Below are 17313 nucleotides of genomic sequence, written 5' to 3'. Positions count from 1 at the left end.
ATTCAGTGCTGCTAACTTTGTTGTCATTTCAGCCAATGCTAGACAACATACATCATGCTTTCCATTCTTACATCTTAGCTGCTCATTAACTTAGTAACGTTAAAATCATGCTCACGCTTGCAATAATAATAATAATAACCATACTGGCATTACCATAACCACGATACAAATATCTGATTTGTGTGACATGTGAAGTGTTACAAGTAGTAACTTGTCAGATGTCCAATTTTAACCGTTTTCACAGTCAGCATGACAAAAGAGGACGAAAAACTCATTCCCGTGAGGGTTGCCCTGCGGTGTCGACCTTTGGTTCCCAAAGAAATAAGCGAGGGATGTCAGTGTTGTCTGACATTTGTTCCGGGAGAGCCTCAGGTCAGCCACCCCCCCCCCCCCCCCCCCAAAAAAAATATGATACATCAACCTATATGGCCTTGCTCACTCACGGGTATATTTGAGTATATGACTTGCGTTAACGTTTAAATCGATTTTTTCCCTGTAGTTGATCGTTGGAAACGATAAATCATTCACATATGACTACGTATTCGACCCAGTGACGGAGCAGGAGGAAGTTTTCACCACCGCCGTTTCTCCTCTCTTGTGCGGACTCTTCAAAGGTGTATTTACACAGACGCCCACAATCAGTTTCCACAACCAATTCGAAGTCAAACATTACATTAGTGTAACGTTCGATTATTCTGTTAAGCTGTATCAAAACATGCACTTCAAAGCACTTGATAGATTTTTTTTTTTAAATAGACAGACGCGTTTTGTTGACAGAAAATTGATTTTGACAGAGAATTGGTCTTCGCAGGTTATCATGCTACTGTGTTAGCTTACGGTCAGACGGGTTCCGGGAAGACGTTTTCTATGGGCGGAACTTACACGTCGGCTCAGGAGAACGAACCCACCGTTGGTGTGATACCAAGGGTGGTCCGACGGATCTTTCAGGAGAAATCCAAGAGGACCGACTGTGAATTTATCCTGTCCGTGTCTTACCTCGAGGTATATGATGCTTCCAAAAGCTTGCCTTTTTCTCAAGGCTTTCTGCTACTCATTTGGTTCAGAACAACCTGCAACCTGTGTGCATCAGTCAAAGTTAATTAAGAGATGTGGTTTGTGTTTGTCAGATTTATAATGAGGAGATTCTGGACCTGCTGTGCTCCTCCAAAGACAAGCCAAACATCAGCATCAGAGAGGACCCTAAGGAAGGCATTAAAGTGAGTGTACAGGCACTGAAGTCGGCCCCTTCTCACAGAACTCTGTGAAACATAGGCTGGTAAAGACCGGGGGTTTCCTGGGAGAGAAAAGAAGAAGACTGCCCAATGTACACAGACCGTACTTTTCATGTAAAGTTAGTTGGAGCGCAGTGAGTGAAGTCTGAACTTGGCCTCCCCTTGGGGGGTGGGGGTGAAGTGAATGAATGGGGTTTTCCCCTCCTGCAGGATGCACGGCTGAAGTGCCCGGGCACCGCGGCTGTGGCTGCGCACTGCTGTGTGTGTGTGTGTGTGTGTGTGTGGATGGGTAAAAATGCAGAGGTCAAATCTCCCCATTGTGTGGATTAATGAAGGACAAAAACTTAAAGGGTATAAGCACTCTTGGAGAGTCCTGACTTTGTCTGTAAAGTCTCCGGAACAACTGATGTGTTTTGTCTCATTAGATTAACCTCCCCATAGCCACTGTAACGGCAGAGGAATGCAACCAGGCCCTCAGCACAGAAGAGTCAAAGTTCACTTTTTTCTTTTCTTTTTTTTTTTCTCTTACTAAGTAACCATTTGTTCAGACACCCAAACAAAGCCTAATGGACCAGAGCCAAATTGAAAGAGTGAACTGTTTGTGAATAGAGGTATTCAAGTGGAGAGTGTTTAAATGTCCCTGAACTGAGTGAGCCTGCTGGAACACTGACTAACTAACTACTGTTGTTGAAATGGCCCAGTATGTGTCTGTCTCAGAGTTAGAAAAGGCATGAGTGATAACGCTGGGATGGGTGCCTCTGTCTTTGACTCTCTGTCTTTGACTCTCTGTCTTTGACTCTGTGTCTTTGACTCTGTGTGTCTTTGACTCTGTGTCTTTGACTCTGTGTGTCTTTGACTCTGTGTGTGTGTGTGTGTGTTCCAGATTGTGGGTCTGACAGAGAGGCGGGTTTTCACGGCACAGGAGATGGTGGGTTGCCTGGAGATGGGCAACTCCGCCCGCACGGTGGGCTCCACGGCCATGAACGCCGCGTCGTCTCGCTCCCATGCCATCTTCACAATCACCATAGAGCAGCGGCGCGCCGGAGACAAGTAAACACGCTGACACACGCACACACACATCTACATGTCTACACACCCTGAATATCTCATGTGTACCTCCACAATGCGCACACACACAGTGCAAAACAGTGACTTTTCAAAGACTTTGTGAATGTCTCCTCTAAACAGCAAGGAATGACAGCAAAGTCACCTGCCCCAACCTAATGCTTCTAAATGATAACATTAAGAAAACCATACTCAAGTTCTGTTCAGTCATTGTAGTCCAAACATTCAGTAGTGTGCCTTTCCTTTCATCTGTGTGTGTGTGTGTGTGTGTGTGTGTGTGTGTGTGTGTAGGAGCGATACTGTAGTCTCTAAGCTACACCTAGTGGACTTGGCAGGGTCAGAGAGACAGAAGAAAACCAAGGCAGAGGGAGACAGACTCAAAGAGGGTGAGTCGTCCGTAACCATGCCAACAGCTCAAACAGTTCTACCCCGTGAACTGTGATGAGGAGTCTCTGTGTCTTTAGGCCAACGGCATTGTGTTTGATGGAATGTAAGAGCTGTAACCCTGGTGTGTGGTGTTTCCCAGGCATCAGCATTAACAGAGGCCTGCTGGCCCTGGGAAACGTGATCAGCGCCCTGGGGGACGAAAGCAAGAAGGGCACGTTCGTACCTTACAGGGACTCCAAACTCACACGCCTGCTACAGGGTGAGGAACCTCCTCAGTCATGCATTTTATAAAGTCATGTTCACCATAAGTCTTCAGAACTGTGTACAGGACAGACTCTTCAGAAACTTTTGTTTGCAGCATGCAGTTACTCAGAGCGTTAGATTACAGGCTTGTAGACCCAGTTACACAGAGCGCTAGATTACAGGCCTGTAGACCCAGCTACACAGAGCGCTAGATTACAGGCCTGTAGACCCAGCTACGCAGAGTGTTAGATTACAGGCCTGTAGACCCAGTTACGCAGAGTGTTAGATTACAGGCCTGTAGACCCAGTTAAACAGAGCGTTAGATTACAGGCCTGTAGACCCAGCTACGCAGAGTGTTAGATTACAGGCCTGTAGACCCAGTTAAACAGAGCGTTAGATTACAGGCCTGTAGACCCAGTTACGCAGAACGTTAGATTACAGGCCTGTAGACCCAGTTAAACAGAGCGTTAGATTACAGGCCTGTAGACCCAGTTACGCAGAGCGTTAGATTACAGGCCTGTAGACCCAGTTAAACAGAGCGTTAGATTACAGGCCTGTAGACCCAGTTAAACAGAGCGTTAGATTACAGGCCTGTAGACCCAGCTACACAGAGCGCTAGATTACAGGCCTGTAGACCCAGCTACGCAGAGCGTTAGATTACAGGGCTGTAGACCCAGCTACGCAGAGCACTTGTATCTGGTGTAATACTGAATTTAGTGATGACACTTGAGTCCTTAACGTTTTGATGTGTGTTTAAATCAAACCGTGGGAAACCAGTTTAGCACACAGGGTTCATGCAGAAGGCCGGACTGGTTTACGCTCTGCCTTTGTCTGTCCGGTGTTCACGGTCGTCACGGTCTCATCTCGTCTCCTTCAGACTCTCTGGGCGGGAACAGTCACACGCTCATGATAGCCTGCGTGAGCCCGGCCGACTCCAACATCGAGGAGACCATCAACACGCTCCGATACGCCGACCGCGCCCGCAAGATCAAAAACAAGCCCATCCTGAACGTGGACCCCCAGGCCGTGGAGATGAAACGACTCAAACAGCAGGTGACTTTAATAATGACTCAGACACACCCAAATAACAGGCAGAACGTAACACATACAGGAATGAGTCAGCAGCTGCCTGTTCTGGAAAGAAGAACCAGGTGATTTTAAACGAATAAGACGTGAGTGGTAAATACATGAATGACAGACGGACAGACCGGGGGGGGGTGGTGAGGGGGAAACTTCCTTTTACGATGTTATTCTGCTGTCTAGCATGATTCGGGTAAGCAGTTATGAAAGGTCATGACACGACCTTCTCTGTAGTCAGAAACAATGGTGTGGGTTTTTTTTTTTTTTATGATCTATTTTAAGCCGTTTGTAAAATGATCTGGTAGCCTGACAGATAGGGAACTTATTGTTTGCCAGCCACAGCAAATATAAGTTACATCAGTACCTACTAGAGGTGTCACCTCTTCCCCGGAACGGCACAGGGGACGTTCCCCTCACCTGTTTAAGGATGGAGGTGAGGGGTTGTTGTAAAATGAGAGAGTCTGTTTTGAGAATGGAAAAGAAAGTCTGAAAAGTGTGTCTAGAGGATGTCTGTGTGGGTTCTGATCTTCTGCCCTGTGAACGTCTTACTCTGTGTCCACGCGCAGGTTCAAGAACTGCAAGTCATGCTTCTGCACGCTCGCGGAGGGGTTGCCCCGGTGCTTTCTGGGTAAGATTCACCCTGGCGTGCCCCCCGGTGCCCAGATGTGCCCTGGCACGAGGAATGTGGTTCCTCTCAAGGCGCCAAGATAAAATTTAAAAAAAAATCCAGTTTAATTTGTTCAGTGCTCACTGTGGATGTGTGTGTGTGTGTGTGTGACATGTTCTGGTGGTTTGGTCTGTAGGTGTGTGTGTATGTGTAACTGTTCTTGTTTAGTGAAAAACACATAAATAAATCAGATCCAGTGTAATGTGTTCAGTGTTGACTGTGGTTCGGTCAGTGTGCATGTGTGTAGCTGGACGGTTCGGCCTGTGTGTGTTTTTTAGGCCTGAGCCGGCGGAGAATGTGTCTAAACTTCTGGAGCGGAACCGCAGCCTGAAGGAGGAGAACAACAAACTGAGTCGAGAACTGAGCGAAGCCGCGGGCCAGACCGCCCTCATGTGTGAGAGGGTCATCATGGTAATGCTCGTTTATCGCTCGTGTGTGTGTGTGTGTGTGTGTGTATATATGTGTGTGTGTATATATGTGTGTGTGTGTATATGCGTGTGTGTATATATGTGTGTGTGTGTATATGCGTGTGTGTATGTCACTCCTTTTCTCCTCACTCTCAGTAACTGCTCCTCTGCTGTGTGTATGTGTTCAGTCTGTTTCCGTGGGAGCGATGATGTAAGGATGACTTCACGTCATCTTGTCCTGGTCGATAAGGCTGAAAGAGACGGCTGTGTCAGGACTGGCCTGGTCACGCGTTTAACGCTGGTTTTTGTTCTGTTCTGTTTTTCTCTCTCTCTGTGTGTGTGTGTGTGTGTGTGTTTGTCCCTGTCAGACAGAGCAGGTGAATGAAAAGCTGCAGAGTAAACTGGAGGAACTGAGACAGCACGCTGCGTAAGTGTCACTGTCGCCGTCACTGTGCCGTCTGTCAGCACAACAACGCAAAGACCACGTGTGTGTGTGTGTGTGTGATACGTTTAAAGTCGGGGGGAGGGTGCACGTGTGTTTGAGCTGTATGTTGGAGTGTGTGTTATAGACCAGTAAAGTGCAGAATGGGTGTGTGTGTACACGTCTGTAGTGTGCACGGGAAGTGTTACAGTTGTAATGAGGAGTGTATCTGTGTTGTAAGTGGAATGTGTGTGTGTGTGTGTGTGTGTGTGTGTCACAGGTGTAAAGTGGAGAGTGTGCAGGTGTGTACGTGTGTGTGTGTATTAAAAGCGTAAAATACAGTGTGTGTTTGTGTGTGTGTTGTAGGTGTAAAGTGGACCTGCAGAAGATGGTAGAGACACTGGAGGACCAGGAGCTGAAGGAGAACGTTGAGGTGGTCCGGAACCTTCAGCAGCTCATTCTGGAGCTCCAGGTACAGCTCAGATAACCGACCCAAACTGGAAACTGCATTAACCAGTAACCTCTGCCCGAGTGTCCTCGACACGAACGCAAAACTAAACGTGTGTGTTTCATCGTGCAGCGGTCAAACCTCCCGCTGCAGTACGGACAGCCAACCCAAACCGAGCACAGATATCTTTCACGGTGGAGTTATGAAACCTCGTTTTCTTTTCTCCGCAGAACGAGAGCGCGGGGATAGCTGCCACCATCGACGCCATGACCACCGGCCAGTCGCCTTCGCCTGCGGTGGAGTCCGAGGCTGCTGCCGTGGCAACGAAGAGCGGCAGCCCGGCCGCAGGTTCGCCTGTGGTGGGTACCGGCCCGATCCCGGCAGCAGGTCACCTCGGTGTGTCTGCTCCGTTTTAAAATGACAGTGATCCAAAGGCTCTAGAGGAGAATTCAGGGGAGTCGAGATTAAGGGGTGATTTGTTTCCATGCGGTTACGCATACCTCTGAAAGGCATTTTAGATTGTGGAAGAGCTGTTTCTGCTGTCTGCTGGCGTGCGAGTGTGTGTCTGTGTCCATGTGTATGTGTGTGTGTGTGTCTATGCATGTGCCTGTCTGTGTGTTTTAAAGTATCGGTGAAAGTTCTCCAGTCAGGGTTCGTACAGTCATGAAAAACCTACAAAAGTCATGGAATTTGAAAATGGCAATTTCCAGGCCTGGAAAAGGTTTGGAACAATAAATAAACAAAGAAACTTTTGGAAAAGTCATGGAAATTTGCTTGACAGATTCCTATTTAATAGAGTCTATGTGGTTCAGTAGGGCTGTATCAAATGTCACTTCTTTGTGAATATCTGCGCGGTAGGCTAAACCTAAACTTGGGCGTAGCTAACGATAATGTAGACGTTAATTCGCTAAGAAAGCCATTTTACGAGTTCAGAAATAAACTTAGACTTTTCAGATGGTTTCCCAGATTTGTTGTTGAGTGATGGTAGTTGCATATCTGGCACCCTGCTTTTTTTGTCATCCATAAGCTTAAAATGCTTCCAGTCCAGGGATTTTTTGGACTTTTTTTTTTGGTCTGAGGACTGAGAATCACAAAGGAACAAACGAGGCTTCCCATTCTGAAATTCAAATAGTGCAAATGTGTTTATCATCATTGAACATAAACAATTTTGCCAGTAAAGGAAGGCCGCTTTGTCATCTAAATGTCTTGTATTACAGCAGCAATAACCTTAAAACTGCATCCGAGCACCCATCCTAATCATAGAACGCTTAATTTCACAGTCGAATGCCAATACAATGAACGAAGCCTTGGATTTCTCAGTACAAGCCTATAGCACAGTTAAGATCGACTGGGAAAAGTCTATGTTAGTTCAACAATACTGGAATATTTGAGCGCATCAGTCAGCTCACCTTACTTTGTTATCTCTGTGGGGGTGACGTCAGACTCCGACGCAAGTTGCAGTTTGTACTCTAACGAAATGTAAATTCGTGCAATTTTTCATTAATTTGAGTTAAAATATACTGTCATAAATTTTGACATGGATTTTTATTCTAATTTTTCATGTGTACACACAGACGTTTCGGAAAAGGCATGGAAATGTGTTGGTAAAAAAAGGTGTGTGAACCCTGTCCAGTGCATTCAATCTCTCCTCTTCCTCACCCAGACCGCCGGTGCCGCTCCACTCGACAAAGACTCACCCGAGGCCTACACCGCCCAGCATGCATTGCGGCAGGCCCAGATGTCGAAGGAACTGATTGAGCTGAACAAGGTCCTGGCGCTGAAGGAGGAATACATGAGGAAGATGTGTCAGAACGACAGTCAACTGGAGCCAATGCAAACAGAACATCAGGTACAAAAACCCGTCTGGACCTGACCCGGTTCTGCCCACTCAAACTGCCTGGACTTCACACTCACATCCATCAGCGTCTTCCCACGTATTTTATTAGTTTCTCAACTGTCAGCAGATGCTTCATTGACTCTACAGCGAGTGAGCTTCTGCAATATTAAACCGTTGTGTGTGTGTGTAGTTAGTGGGTGATTTTGTGAAGGTGTTGGTAGTTTTACGTTGTGTGAATGTTCTCTAAACGTCATGTGTCTAACCTCCAGGAGAATATAAAGAGCCTGCAGACTGCAGTGGGGTCCCTGCAGAAGGAGAAAGAGGATCTCATCATGGCCCTGCACTCTGCCAAGAAAGACACCAACCAGGCCAAGTAACGCCCATCGCCCTCCACAACACACCACAGTCTCACTGTACACATCCACACATCCACAGTCTCACTGTACACATCCACACATCCACAGTCTCACTGTACACACAACACATCCACAGTCTCACTGTACACACAACACACCCACACATCCACAGTCTCACTGTACACACAACACATCCACAGTCTCACTGGACACACAACACATCCACACATCCACAGTCTCACTGGACACATCCACACATCCACAGTCTCACTGGACACATCCACACATCCACAGTCTCACTGGACACATCCACACATCCACAGTCTCACTGTACACACAACACATCCACAGTCTCACTGTACACATCCACAGTCTCACTGTACACACCACACATCCACAGTCTCACTGTACACATCCACAGTCTCACTGGACACATCCACAGTCTCACTGTACACATCCACAGTCTCACTGTACACATCCACAGTCTCACTGTACACACAACACATCCACACACCCACATCCTCACTGTACACACAACACATCCACACACCCACAGTCTCACTGTACACATCCACACATCCACAGTCTCACTGGACACACAACACATCCACAGTCTCACTGTGCACATCCACAGTCTCACTGGACACACCACACATCCACAGTCTCACTGTACACATCCACAGTCTCACTGTACACACAACACATCCACACACCCACATCCTCACTGTACACACAACACATCCACACACCCACAGTCTCACTGTACACATCCACACATCCACAGTCTCACTGGACACACAACGCATCCACAGTCTCACTGTGCACATCCACAGTCTCACTGGACACACAACACATCCACAGTCTCACTGTACACACAACACATCTACACATCCACAGTCTCACTGGACACACAACACATCTACACATCCACAGTCTCACTGGACACATCCACACATCCACAGTCTCACTGGACACACAACACATCCACAGTCTCACTGGACACACCACACATCCACAGTCTCACTGTACACACAACACATCCACAGTCTCACTGTACACACCACACATCCACAGTCTCACTGTACACACCACACATCCACAGTCTCACTGGACACATAACACATCCACAGTCTCACTGGACACACCACACATCCACAGTCTCACTGGACACACCACACATCCACAGTCTCACTGGACACGCAACACATCCACAGTCTCACTGGACACGCAACACATCCACAGTCTCACTGGACACGCAACACATCCACAGTCTCACTGGACACGCAACACATCCACAGTCTCACTGGACACATCCACACATCCACAGTCTCACTGGACACATCCACACATCCACAGTCTCACTGGACACACCACACATCCACAGTCTCACTGGACACACCACACATCCACAGTCTCACTGTACACATCCACAGACTCACTGTACACATCCACAGTCTCACTGTACACATCCACAGTCTCACTGTACACATCCACAGTCTCACTGTACACATCCACAGTCTCACTGTACACATCCACAGTCTCACTGTACACACCACACATCCACACATCCACAGTCTCACTGTACACACAACACATCCACACATCCACAGTCTCACTGTACACATCCACAGTCTCACTGTACACACAACACATCCACACACCCACATCCTCACTGTACACACAACACATCCACACACCCACAGTCTCACTGTACACATCCACACATCCACAGTCTCACTGGACACACAACACATCCACAGTCTCACTGTGCACATCCACACATCCACAGTCTCACTGGACACACAACACATCCACAGTCTCACTGTACACACAACACATCTACACATCCACAGTCTCACTGGACACACAACACATCTACACATCCACAGTCTCACTGTACACATCCACACATCCACAGTCTCACTGGACACACAACACATCCACAGTCTCACTGGACACACCACACATCCACAGTCTCACCGGACACAAAACACATCCACAGTCTCACTGGACACACAACACATCCACAGTCTCACTGGACACACAACACATCCACAGTCTCACTGGACACACCACACATCCACAGTCTCACTGGACACACAACACATCCACAGTCTCACTGGACACATAACACATCCACAGTCTCACTGGACACACCACACATCCACAGTCTCACTGGACACACAACACATCCACAGTCTCACTGGACACACCACACATCCACAGTCTCACTGGACCCACGGGCCCTAACACCCTCCAGTGTTTTCCATATCCAGCCTTGAGGGCACCCTCTGAACAGAGGCTTTTGACTCTAACCTCGTCACTGACACACAGCTGATCAGAGCTGTCTGCTGCTAAACAGCACCTGTGTTAATTAAATGAGGATTGTTAGAACAAGGCTACATTAGCAATGTAGTGTCTGATAGGTCACCAAGACTGGGTTTGGAAAAAAAGAAAACACCTTTGCTAACACCTGCTTCCATGGTCTTACGATTCACAACTCGTGTCTTATTGAATGAAGGGTTGCCACTCAGTGTACTTGCTCATTTTAATTTATTCATTTTCTGATTAGTGTCTCTCTCTCTCTCTCCTCTCTCTCTCTTCTCTCTCTCTCTGTCTCTCTCTCTCTCTCTCCCTTTCTCTCTCTCTCTCCCTTTCTCTCTCTCTCTCTCCCTTTCTCTCTCTCTCTCTCTTTCTCTCTCTCTCTCTCTCTCTCTCTCTCTCTCTGTCTCTCTCTCTCTGGTGCCCTCAGGCTGAGTGAACAGCGGAGGAAGAGGTTGCAGGAGTTGGAGGCCCAGATCAGTGAGCTGAAGAAAAAGCTACAGGAGCAGTCTAAACTCCTTAAACTCAAAGAGTCGTCTGTACGAAACGTCGCCAAACTCAACCAGGAAATCCAGGTGCCCACCCCACCCCGCCTCACGGAAAAACGTTTCACAGAGGGGAATGAGCTCAGGGAACTTAAGGAAATGAAACAAACAAAATACGTGTTGATATTCTGCATTATAAAACAGTTTGCTCAGGTCCTGGATGCTAGGATTGCTCTGTTTGGCTGGTTTGTTTGTTAACAGAAGTCAAAGAGTAAAGCTATGTGATGAAGTCTCAGCGTGTTCAGCCGTGTCTGTGTGTGTGTGTGTGTAATGTGATAGGCGATGAAGTCTCAGCGTGTTCAGCTGTGTGTGTGTATAATGTGACAGGCGATGAAGTCTCAGCGTGTTCAGCTCTGTGTGTGTGTGTGTGTGTATAATGTGACAGGCGATGAAGTCTCAGCGTGTTCAGCTCATGAGGCAGATGAAGGAGGACTCTGAGAAGTTCAGACAGTGGAAACAGATGAAGGATAAAGAGGTGCTACAGCTCAAGGAGAAGGTGGGTCGTCACGGCAACACAACCACACACACACACACACGCGAATCCATTCACAATAGTTCTCTCACCAGAGCAAATGACTCACCCCCCCCCCCTTTTTTTTTTTTTAAATCCTTTTGATTATTGAGTGTGGACAGTGTTCTCGAGACTAGTCTTAAATAAGTTTCAAGTTTAAGTTTATTTAGAGCCCAATATCACTGTTTACAGTCTCAAAGGGCTTTACATGCCCACAGGATTACAACAAAACAGAGCAGGGTGGCACCCCCTGACTTGATCCTCATAGCGGGCAAGAAAAAACTCCTCAAAAAACCCAGACGTTAGGGAAAAATAGGAGAAATCTTGAGAAGGACCACAAAGAGAGGAGACCCCTTCTAGGCCAGCCAGGCGTGCAGTAGGTGCCAGCCCAGAGGGCAATTTACAAAACAATAAATAATAATAAATGATAATAAATGAGAACACAACTGGTAGGTAGTATGAGGAATGACACAACAGCATGGGGCTCAGTTGGGGTGGACGGCACAGCTGTAGCAGTGCAGGAGGACACGAGCCGCGGCAGCCATCGGGATGACGGTGAAGAGGGATAGCATGGAGGGTGGGGGGGGGGGGACACCTAAGAGAAAGTAGCCACATTCACACCAGACACTCATGCTCAAACAGATGAGCCACAGCCATGCAGGAGATGAGGGAGGGAAGGAGAGCAATTGGAGTAGCGGCACTTAACAGATGAAATAAGAAAAGTAATTTTATAGATAATTTTGTATTGAAAGTTGCAAGAGTAGTAGCTGAGGAGGGCGCAGGAGGAGCAGGGCCACGTGGGGGAGCAGGGCCAGGGACAGCAGGGCACAAAGTCATTCAGCCGGTCAGGGGAAGGTGCCACATCCAGGAAGCAGGCGCAGACATCGACCACTCACACAAAGAGAAGAGAGCAGGTTAATGACAGAAACTGATCAGGTTAAGGTAAGAGCAGAGGAGAGGACAGGGAGGAGAGAGAGAAGATGAGAGGTATCTAAGCCGGCAGCTACTAAGCTAAACTATGCCAGGAGAGACTACAGCAGAGACTGAGCTATACCGGAAGATTAGTTTGAGACTATGCTATCATACGACACGGAGAATAAATGAGTCTTAAGTTTGGTTTTAAAGGTAGCAAGACAGTTTGCCTCTTTAATATCTATAGGTAGGCTGTTCCAGAGAAAGGGTGCGCGGTAGGCAAAGGCGCGATGGCCAGCAGACTTCTTTTTAACTTTTGGAACAACTAATAATTTAGCAGCCTGAGAGCGCAGGGTGCGGGGGGGGGGCGTAGAGTGTAATTAAATCAGAAAGATAGGCCGGTGCAAGCCCATGGAGAATTTTGAATGTTAATAGGAGGACTTTAAAATCAGCCCTCATGTGAACTGGGAGCCAGTGAAGGGAAGCCAGGACGGGAGTGATGTGATCGAACTTCCTAGTTCGGGTCAGGATTCTGGCAGCAGCATTCTGGACAAGCTGAAGACTTCTGGTGCTAGAGGCGGGCAAGCCAGAGTACAGAACGTTACAGTAGTCGAGGCGAGACGTGACAAATGCATGGATAATGGTTTCTGCATCAGCTAAACATAGTAGGGGCCTAATTTTGGCGATATTGCGGAGATGATAAAAGGCCGTTTTGGTAGTGTTCTTGATATGAGTGACAAGCGATCCTTAACATAAGCCATCCTTAACATAAAGAAACACATCCTTACTGTAGTGTAAAGAGAAGAGAAAGCAGGAGACACTGAGGAGAATGTGAGCTGATTAAACTGTTTGTTTATTACTCCCGCACATACCGCATCATACTGCTGTCATCCAAAAAACAGTTTGTGCCGTGATATAAACTTTTTTTCTTTTTTTACTGCGCCTGTATTTGGTTTCAAACAGCGTGGTTTACAGTGAGTGTTCAGTTGGTCAGCGTGTGGTTTCTTCTGTTTGTCATCTGTGGTCAGGATCGTAAACGGCAGTACGAGATGCTCAAGCTGGAGAGAGACTTCCAGAAACAGGCTAGCGTCCTGCGCCGCAAAACAGAGGAGGTGAGTGTGTCAGGGGTTGTAATATAGGAGGTGAGCGTGTGGTTGGTGGTAAGACAGAGGAGGTGAGTGTGTGGTTGGTGGTAAGACAGAGGAGGTGAGTGTGTGAGGGGTTGTAATATAGGAGGTGAGTGTGTGGTAATACAGGAGGTGAGCGTGTGGTTGGTGGTCAGACAGAGGAGGTGAGCGTGTGGTTGGTGGTCAGACAGAGGAGGTGAGAGTGTGGTTGGTGGTCAGACAGAGGAGGTGAGCGTGTGGTTGGTGGTCAGACAGAGGAGGTGAGCGTGTGGTTGGTGGTAAGACAGAGGAGGTGAGTGTGTGGTTGGTGGTGAGACAGAGGAGGTGAGCGTGTGGTTGGTGAGACAGAGGAGGTGAGCGTGTGGTTGGTGGTAAGACAGAGGAGGTGAGTGTGTGGTTGGTGGTGAGACAGAGGAGGTGAGCGTGTGGTTGGTGAGACAGAGGAGGTGAGCGTGTGGTTGGTGGTCAGACAGAGGAGGTGAGCGTGTGGTTGGTGGTAAGACAGAGGAGGTGAGTGTGTGGTTGGTGGTGAGACAGAGGAGGTGAGCGTGTGGTTGGTGAGACAGAGGAGGTGAGCGTGTGGTTGGTGGTAAGACAGAGGAGGTGAGCGTGTGGTTGGTGGTAAGACAGAGGAGGTGAGCGTGTGGTTGGTGGTAAGACAGAGGAGGTGAGCGTGTGGTTGGTGGTCAGACAGAGGAGGTGAGTGTGTGAGGGGTGGTCAGACAGAGGAGGTGAGCGTGTGGTTGGTGGTAAGACAGAGGAGGTGAGTGTGTGGTTGGTGGTCAGACAGAGGAGGTGAGTGTGTGAGGGGTGGTCAGACAGAGGAGGTGAGTGTGTGGTTGGTGGTAAGACAGAGGAGGTGAGCGTGTGGTTGGTGGTGAGACAGAGGAGGTGAGCGTGTGGTTGGTGGTCAGACAGAGGAGGTGAGCGTGTGGTTGGTGGTAAGACAGAGGAGGTGAGCGTGTGGTTGGTGGTCAGACAGAGGAGGTGAGCGTGTGGTTGGTGGTCAGACAGAGGAGGTGAGTGTGAGGTTGGTGGTAAGACAGAGGAGGTGAGTGTGTGGTTTGTGGTAAGACAGAGGAGGTGAGTGTGTGGTTGGTGGTCAGACAGAGGAGGTGAGTGTGTGAGGGGTGGTCAGACAGAGGAGGTGAGTGTGTGGTTGGTGGTAAGACAGAGGAGGTGAGCGTGTGGTTGGTGGTGAGACAGAGGAGGTGAGTGTGTGGTTGGTGGTCAGACAGAGGAGGTGAGTGTGTGAGGGGTGGTCAGACAGAGGAGGTGAGTGTGTGGTTGGTGGTGAGACAGAGGAGGAGAGTGTGTGGTTGGTGGTCAGACAGAGGAGGTGAGTGTGTGATGAATTGTGACATAAGTCTTAGCAGTGTATCTCTGTGCTGATGATGCTGAGTGTAGGGTTGTGTGAAGAGGCATTGTTTTCAGCACCGCTGAGTGATTGGATCTGGTGAGGGGTTTTGTTTGGTTGACTGGTCGTCTGTTTGCTGATGAGTGACTCTGCTCTCAGGCTGCGGCTGCCAACAAACGGCTAAAGGATGCTCTTCAGAAACGCAGTGAGGTGGCGGAGAAACGCAAAGACATCCAGAACCGCGGGATGGAGGGAACTGCAGGAAGAGTCAAGGTGAAGTGTTGACCTCAGAGAGTGGAGTCTCTCACAGTGTGTGCGTGCGTGCGTTCTTGCATGCGTGTGTATGTGCCATGCTGGTGTGTGTGTGTGTGTGTGTGTGTGCGCGCATGTGTTCTTGCATGCGTGTGTATGCACCAAACTGACAAGCCCGTCTGTGTTTATGTGTCATGCTGGTGTGTGTGCGCGTCTGCGTGTGCGTGTGTATGTGCCATGCTGGTGTGTGTGCGTGTCTGCGTGTGCATGTGCGTGTGTATGTGCCATGCTGGTGTGTGTGTGTGTGTGTGCGTGTGCGGATGGCCACTAAACAAGGTGAAGGTGCTGGTGTGTTCATATAATAGCTATTGAGCTGGTGTGTGTGTGTGTGTGTAGACCTGGCTCCTTAATGAAGTGGAGGTGTTAGTGAGTACAGAGGAGGCGCGGAGGCACTTGCAGGACCTGTTGGAGGACAGGAAGATCCTGGCTGAGGAGATCGCTCAGCTCCGTCAGCAGATGGAGGCTGGGGAGAAACCTGCCGCTAAAGTCAGGGTGGGTCATGTTCTGATTAGTGTCTCTCTCTCTCTCTCTCTCTCTCTCTCTCTCTCCCTCTCTCTCCCTCTCTCCCTCTCTCTGTACATCGATACTGTTGACTGTGTCCTTGTGTGTGTGTTTGACCTGTTTGTTTGTCTTTCTCTACCCCTGACGTGTGTTCTGCTGTTGTTTCTGTATTGTTTGTGTCCTCGTTTGTTTATTTAACATGTTTGTTTCTCTGTCGCTACCCCTGACATGGGTGCTGCTGTTTTTTCTGTGTTGACTGTGTCCTCGTGTGTGTGTGTGTGTGTGTGTAACTTGTTTGTTTCTCTGTCTCTGCCCCTGACGTGTGTGCTGTTGTTTCTATATTGACTGACTGTGTCCTCGTGTGTGTGTGTGTGTGTGTGTGTGTAACTTGTTTGTTTCTCTGTCTCTGCCCCTGACGTGTGTGCTGTTGTTTCTGTATTGACTGTGTCCTCATGTGTGTGTGTGTGTAACTTGTTTGTTTCTCTGTCTCTGCCCCTGACGTGTGTGCTGTTGTTTCTGTATTGACTGTGTCCTCGTGTGTGTGTGTGTGTGTAACTTGTTTGTTTCTCTGTCTCTGCCCCTGACGTGTGTGCTGCTGTGGTGTGTAGCGTCGCACTCTGATCATCTCGGAGCTGGAGAGCCAGAGTGAACTGGAAGCCTCCATCAGTAAGCAGGTGGAGAACCTGGAGACGGAAATGAGTCTAAGGTTAGAGCGCCTCCATAATCTCCACGCCCTGCCGGTCCTCTTATACCTGTAGAACCTCACCTGCATGACACAGCGTTTCCACCAGACGCTATGACCTCCTATCACCATTCATCATTTGACAAGGTTCCGGAATCACCTCATGCATTCCGGAATGGAACCGTCCATTCTGAGTGACAGCTGACCAAGCAAAAGTGAAAGCTTTGAAGATTCTCGGCAGGCCGCTCTCGCTGAGGCCAGAGTCCTGCTGTTTGTGCATTACTGTCAGAATCTGAGCCTCTTGTTCTGTGTGGGGAAACAGAGAGGTCAGCTTCTGAGAAAAGCAGAGCACAGAGTCAGGTTTGGGAAGCCCTGCCATGGCCTAATAAAACTTTTTTGTGCTGTAAAATGAAGCGTGATGTAGAAGAAGCCCGAACAGGAGGATGTAGTAAATGTCAGATGTATTTAACATTAAAGACAGTTCGGCCTGACCGTAACCATAAAACAGTCTAATTTAGAGCCGTCTGGGGGGAAAAACACCTCTGCAGCTGACACGAAATCTCAATCGAGACATTATTAGAGAAATGGTGGAAATTTCCGTTTCACACCAGAAGTCGTAAAGGTGGACTGAACCGTAGGAAGTGCACAGTGTGTCATTGATCTCAGCGCTGTCCTTAGCAAGGGCGTCAGTCAGTCAGTACAAACCACAAGTTTCCGCCGTGACATTTTGGGGCAGGTAATTAAATCAAATGTATTATTTTTTGTTTTTTATCCAAATACTTTGAATCATGGAAAGAGGAGTCTTGGGCGTGTGACAGACGCGTCATGTCCTGTGTCAGATGAGAATGAATAGCCTGTGAGTTACTGTAAGCTCTACGTGCACATCAATCCACCACAGACC

The 17313-nt window shown here is 48.4% G+C and overlaps 1 protein-coding gene across 3 annotated transcripts in view; it reads left to right on the top strand.

Annotated features, from left to right (window-relative positions):
• The first annotated feature begins 249 nt into the window (after positions 1-249).
• kif4 (kinesin family member 4) overlaps positions 250-17313 on the top strand; it is a 24733-nt gene continuing 7669 nt past the window's right edge. For 2 of the 3 annotated variants that reach the window (XM_030793836.1, XM_030793835.1), the window contains exons 1-21: positions 250-372; positions 500-614; positions 812-1002; positions 1128-1217; positions 2116-2282; positions 2589-2683; positions 2824-2943; positions 3805-3980; positions 4574-4635; positions 4953-5085; positions 5450-5508; positions 5869-5974; positions 6181-6309; positions 7614-7799; positions 8057-8160; positions 10896-11040; positions 11396-11506; positions 13462-13545; positions 15077-15190; positions 15566-15721; positions 16339-16436. In XM_030793836.1, the coding sequence (XP_030649696.1) occupies positions 250-372; positions 500-614; positions 812-1002; positions 1128-1217; positions 2116-2282; positions 2589-2683; positions 2824-2943; positions 3805-3980; positions 4574-4635; positions 4953-5085; positions 5450-5508; positions 5869-5974; positions 6181-6309; positions 7614-7799; positions 8057-8160; positions 10896-11040; positions 11396-11506; positions 13462-13545; positions 15077-15190; positions 15566-15721; positions 16339-16436 (2564 nt within the window). The remainder of the gene's footprint in view (positions 373-499; positions 615-811; positions 1003-1127; positions 1218-2115; positions 2283-2588; positions 2684-2823; positions 2944-3804; positions 3981-4573; positions 4636-4952; positions 5086-5449; positions 5509-5868; positions 5975-6180; positions 6310-7613; positions 7800-8056; positions 8161-10895; positions 11041-11395; positions 11507-13461; positions 13546-15076; positions 15191-15565; positions 15722-16338; positions 16437-17313) is intronic. The other variant, XM_030793837.1, reaches the window with a different exon arrangement.

This window comes from Chanos chanos, chromosome 16, assembly GCF_902362185.1.
Source record: "Chanos chanos chromosome 16, fChaCha1.1, whole genome shotgun sequence".
NCBI classification, from domain to species: domain Eukaryota; kingdom Metazoa; phylum Chordata; class Actinopteri; order Gonorynchiformes; family Chanidae; genus Chanos; species Chanos chanos.
This window is presented reverse-complemented; position numbering and strand designations above follow the sequence as displayed.